A 6,039-nucleotide genomic window follows, 5' to 3' on the forward strand; every position below is an offset into this window, starting at 1 on the left:
ATAGAAACATACGAGATCCACGTGTTTAGCGTTGATTCTTCAAAAGATAGATATCATCTGGCGTTCTCTCTTCTTTTTGGCCAGAAGTCGCGTTGGATCGTTCCAAACTTGCTGGCGGTCCTTTTGGGCTTTGTGCGCTTCAACTAGAAACTTGGCCAGAGCCATAATTCGCTCTCAGTGTTGCAAACATTGTCTCCTGACCTGCCTTTTTGTTGCCCTCGTACGCTCTGGCCACAGCCAGAGCCCATGTGTTGTACTGGTCGCTCTCACAGAGTTTCGATTTTATCATCCAAAGCGAAACTCTGAAAAAGAACGCTGACATCACTCCGTTCTTTCGGAATGTTTAACGCCGTTGCGGTTTTCTTCAAGGTCCCGGACTTGCTTTTAAGTGCCGCCAAATGTGGGAACTCAAATGTCTGTCTTCGGAGTTATGGTGGTCAGTACTCACTGTCTGCGACGTGTGCTTCCCACAGAGCCGCTGGATTTGAACGCTCGAATCTTTGTTCTTGACGGCGCTCCCACTCACAGTAGACGTTGCATCGCGCAGCATAAGCGTTAGCAACAGGAAGCAACTAATAACCGAGATCAGGTGGAGCCTGGCAGTTATTGACACCGACATGTTTTACCGCAAATGAGAAATGATATTTTTGCTGGTAGCTCATCTAACTTAGCTGCAGCGCTCAGATTACCGGTACTGTACATGCTTGCTGGGATTATGCGACACGTTTATAAGGACTACGCGTCTTGGTGTGATTACTGTAGCTCTCAAGAGCTCTCAGAGCTGGTACATGTAAAGCCTAAGATTAAAGTTCAGATGTATCAGTTCCCAACTTTCTTTTTTTAAATTAAAAGTCCAAAAAATCATTTTAAAAGTGTCATAACTTGATCAGTCTTTTGTTACGATTATCATACATGTAGTGTGATGCATTACAATTAGGTCTTGCACTTGACAGCAAGTAAACACTTCTCGTCCCATCTCTTCTTGTAGTATGCAGCAATGCGGCGGCCATCCTCTCGCAACGTTTCCCACTCGGCACGTTCTTCCGGCTTGAGAGAAGGTAGCAGGTCCCTGGTCATGTGGAAGTCCACTTCAGTGTCGTGCAGCATCATCGAGTCCGTCACCAGATCATAACGAAGACGCTCATATCCACGCACAATTGCCATTTTCCGCAGCGGGTCATTACTGAAGACCACACGCTCTCCAAACGGAATTTTCCGCTTCAGCGAACGTCCAACGCCAGTCTGCGGGAATCCTCCCATCGGCAAGCCAGTAATGTCCGCGAGAGTATTTAGAATATCGTACTGCTCTGCTGCGTCGTCGAGTACAAGCCCCACAGCATCGCCTAGTCGACCTTCGGCAATGATCGCGGCAGCCACACGCGTCACAGCTTCCTCGTGCTCGTTAAACTTGTCAATTTCTGGCGCTTGGCCATGGTCCCCCAAGATGACAACGACCGTATCGTTGAGGATTCCCTCCTTCTCCATGCGATCCATGAACTTGCCCAGCTCCATATCTGTAAAATATCTCACTGTCGTATAGTTTTTGACCCTATCTGCGTGTAATTCGCCCTCGTACATGGCTGAAAAATCTGGTTTTTCGGCCTCTTCGTACCACTTGGGCCAGGATTTGTACGGCTCATGACTCGAAATGGTATAGTGGGTGACGAACGTGGGCTTCTTTGGCTCTCCCTGGACCTCTCGATCCATCTGCTGTTGCCTCTTTTCCAGTAACAAATCTCCTAAAAAATCAAAACTGAGGTCGTCGTGGACTCCCCAGACCAAACCTCGTCGTTCGTCACCGAACAATTCTGTTCTCGTGATATTTAGTTTCTTTTCCGCAATTTTCATCATTGTGTACGCGTCCCACACGTTATCGTAGCCATGCGACGGGAGGAAGACGTCCCACGCATCGAAATATAAAGTCGATCCCGTCGTGAAATAAGTCTCGTAGCCTTTCCGAGAGAACAGTTGGGGCAGTCCTGACAACTAAGTGTCATTTTTTCCTCCTGTGATCCCACTCTGTGTGTTACTGTGGTAGGGAACTTGCGCAAATAACAGACTTTCCAGAGACCGACTCGTCGGGATACTGGACCAAATATTGCGCATGGCGACGCCTCGCTTCGCCCATCGGTCGAAATTCGGCGTTATTGTCAAATTTGTGCCTTTGAACAAGTTTGACGGGTCTTCCTCTCCCACGAGGTACCGCGAGTCTCGGTACCGGAAAGATTCCACTCCAATGATTAAAACATTTGGCGGGCTGTCGTTGTATATTGTGACGTTAAAGGCCAGCTCTCCTTTGAAGCCAGTGGTGCGTCGGTACAGTGTGTCGTCCCCAAAGCGCTCGTGTTCTTCGGCCTTGTCGATGAACTCCTCCACCCACGGTTTATTGCCGACTATGTTTGTGAGCTTCACCTCGATAGGAGTAGGTTCAAACATGTGAAATAGCAACTCGTTAAGCGTTACGTTCAAGGCCGCGTACGCCACGAGCGGCGAGCAAGCGCTACGGACTGTCACGGCAATCGCAGGGACAACCACTAGGCCCAGGAAAACGACAGCAACGCGTACAACTCGATCTCGAGTAGATGATGTACTGCTCAGCTTGTTTGTGGTTGCTTTAGCTGAGCTGGTGCCATCTTCTAGCGCCAGAGCTTCATACTGGACATCTCCCTCGCTTTTCTTCGACCATTTCCCTTTATTTGTGTTAATCGCGGGACTCAGTACTATTTGTATCGGGTTCCAAAGTGGGCTAACCTGGCCCAGGCTCGCACCAGTGCGAAGAGTGCAGCGATAAGAACAAGGTAACCTGTCGTCGCATAGGCGATTTGAACCTCGTTGGTTGATATCGGCGCGGCTTTAAGATGTTCCCGCTCTCTGATCAAAGAAGCGAAAAGAGCGAAGGAAAAGCGCATATCTCGGTACACTACCAACATCATATCTGCTACGAACGGTGCCATTATCGCCAGGCAGAGTAGCCACGACACAGTGAACGTGACAAACCGTTTGATCGCACCACAACGTGCAATAACGAAGGTATCAAATATCCAAAGCGCGGTTGCGAAGTACGTCGTACACACGAAATCCTCTAAGAACCCAAGGCTCAGCGATGAGATCTTGACGACTACAGTGTAGTCGTTAGAGCTTCCGTACATTGTCACCAGTGCTTTGAGAGCGAGGCAGCGACTGATGGAGAAGTAAAATTGAACGAAAGCGTAGACGAACAGCCATCCCATCCACGGAAGAGAAGTGAAGCCTACTCTTCGCCACCTCTCAAATGACGAGCTCCATTGCCGAAGTAGCTTGGTATCGTGCTCGGTGTGTATGAGGTCGTCAGTCTTGAGCGAGCGTACTTCTGGGAAGCGGAGCCGAGTCGACTGTAGATCGCTCTGGTGGTGGTGATGAAGCGACGCGTTCGAGTCCATGGAGCTAGCTCCTCCACAGCCCCGAAGATTGGTGAATGAGCACTGAAGCCGCACCCGGGACACGTCAGTTCTGACCAGTAGAATTCTTCGACCTTAGCGCACGTTGTGCGGTTCAGCATCGCCCATTCTGATGTTACGGCGACGTCTCCTGAGAAGACTCTTCTCGACGACTCGTCGCTCGTAATGCCGATCACTTTGTGTGGTCCACACAGGATATTAACCAGGGTACATTTCTCCGGGGAGGAACAGTCGAAGAATGTACAGATATCATGCACATGTATTACATGTATACCATTACCCCTATTAAACTTTATGTGCTGAGCCCAAATCGTTCTAAAGAGGGTATTTCCTTTCTGTCGACGTCTGAGTCCCATTGATCGCAGTAGTATGCCTCGGACGTCACTACAACTGATGCTCCTAAAGGAAACTTGCAAAAGAGAGTTCTTGTTCGTGGTGGAAGCGATTTCCCTAATGTGGCCGGAGTTTGAAGCAGGAAGAGACTAATCGTCAAAGGAAATTCCTCAGTTTTCCACCGGAAGCATCCAACTGGCATCGGTCGCGTAGTCTTTACCAGCACGTTTCATCCTCTAGATGAAAACGTTCTAAGTACTGTACTGCGAGTGGGAGATAACTCCAGCTGCTGTGCCATTGATGGAGATGGGACTGAGCGAGTGTTTTTTCAGAGATCTTACGGCAAAGCTGTGATACCTTTGACAAGATCTTGCTGGAAGACAGCCCTCTGTACTCGAAGTAATTGCGTAATTACTCGAGCTTTGACAGCAAACTGCTTGTTCCAAATCCGGCTAGACTTTTGTTCTCAATGATGTTTTTAAAGCTTTAACTACATCTTTTTAGAATCATTTCGCTAAACCCATTAGTCAACTCATCGGAAGACGCGCCTTAAATTGATGCAAAAGCGCCGTATAGTTTCCATCCGCCAACGTTTCGTTAAGAGCGTCCATAAGGTAGCTTTGATATCCACTCCACTTCGAAAGAGTATCGATATCTGTCTGAGCACTGCCCCCGTTCTTAAGCATCAAATTTGCTAGCAATCTATATCGCATCGCTTTCGCACAACTACGAGTTACGCTCATTGATATCCGATTTGCTCCATATTATTTCTTACCATTACTATGATAGAAATACTGAGGACCGAAGTCGGATTGGATTACAAATTTCACTGGGGTAGCCGTCATTGTGGACAATTGGCGACGTTAAGAGCGCGATTTACTAATCCAACAAGTGAAATTAAAGACGATTGGTAACAGTATGTTGAACTTACCTTTTGGCATATTAAAGAACTAGGAATTTACCATTTTGAAGTTGAATAGGTGTAAATATTATTCTTATCTATCGTCTATTCGGTCTCGTTTTGTTTTGCGTATCTAACCAGCCATTCCCCTACCTACGGTTTGAGTTCTATTCCACATTTAGAAATGAGAAGAAAAACAACCATTAATAACGAACCAAATCGTTTGCCGTTAGATTAGCGGCTGCCTGCTTACTCTCAAGCTCGTTTTGACCCTCCTTTTATTTCCGCATCTAGCTTTAGTAGAAACCGAGAACCGTCCTGTTGTCATTAGGATGCGCGTGAAGCTTTGAAGAACGTGTCGAAACTGAGATAGACACCCAAGTACTTCGGGTCGCTCATGTGGAAGGCTAGTGCGTAACTGAGTTCTTTCGGGTTCCAGTGTTTTTTCCAAATCCATTGCTCGAACTGAAGCTTTTGCAAATTGACGATCGTTTCATCCGTATTCCCACTTAGATCAAAATTGATCTTAGCTGCATTAAGTGCTCGTGCGAGGTCCAGATCATCATCAAAGCGTTTCGCTAGGTCCGATATAATAGCGAACTTGTCCGGGTTTTTCTCCTCATCTTCATTGTGTAGAAGTAGGAGACCCACCTAGGAAAAGCGGGGTCAAAAAAAAGATCATCCCCTTCCATGTGAAGCTTAACACCTTGCTTACGAACGTCGTATAAGACGACATATTATTTTTGTTACGTCGTATATTACGACATTGCACGAAGGTCATTAGCAAATGGCTCGGAAAAGTTTTTTCAATACTTTAATCAAGTTACCACAAAAATATAATCTGCGAGAGGTCATTTTGCTACAAGTCAAAACCAGGCCAGGGGAAGGGGATCAGCCACGTCGTGAACAGCCACTCATTCGACATTTTGCTGGATGGTGCGCATACGGAAGAGTCGACGCGAGAAACCCACACGATATTGACTTTGGCCACTTATGGCGGCAGCTTCGGGCGGCGGGGTGGAAGTCCAAGCGTCCGAGTGGCCTCCAGACTGAGTGGAGCTACTCGAGTCCTGACAACACGCACGTCCTCGTGGGGGAGAAATCAGTCGTGGACTACGCGTCCGACAGTGGCTTGCTGGAAGAGGCGGATGCTGATGCTCAAGTCCGAGATGAAGGAGGTGGGGAACTAGACCAAGCAGGAGCTGGTAGTAGTGGTGAAGAGCAACAACACGAGGGGGAAGACGTCGTTCGGCCTTCGCAGATCGACACGAGTGTCCTTCTTTCGCAGCATACAATTGATCGAATGTTCGGCACCCCAAGTGATGATGACATCGAGCTGTCGCAGACTACAGTGAACAGAGCATTCAA

General features: G+C 47.8%; 1 protein-coding gene across 1 annotated transcript; it reads right to left on the minus strand.

The window, feature by feature from the left end:
• Nucleotides 1-933: 933 nt before the first annotated feature.
• Nucleotides 934-2,663, minus strand: PITG_19758 (sulfatase-like protein; the record flags this gene model as incomplete). Its single annotated transcript, XM_002895920.1, has 3 exons — nt 934-1,979; nt 2,031-2,573; nt 2,657-2,663. The coding sequence occupies 3 exons, from the start codon at nt 2,661-2,663 to the stop codon at nt 934-936; spliced, it is 1,596 nt and encodes a 531-aa protein (XP_002895966.1).
• Between the last annotated feature and the right edge of the window lie 3,376 nt (nt 2,664-6,039).

This window comes from Phytophthora infestans, genomic scaffold (genome assembly GCF_000142945.1).
Source record: "Phytophthora infestans T30-4 supercont1.121 genomic scaffold, whole genome shotgun sequence".
Lineage (NCBI taxonomy): Eukaryota > Oomycota > Peronosporomycetes > Peronosporales > Peronosporaceae > Phytophthora > Phytophthora infestans.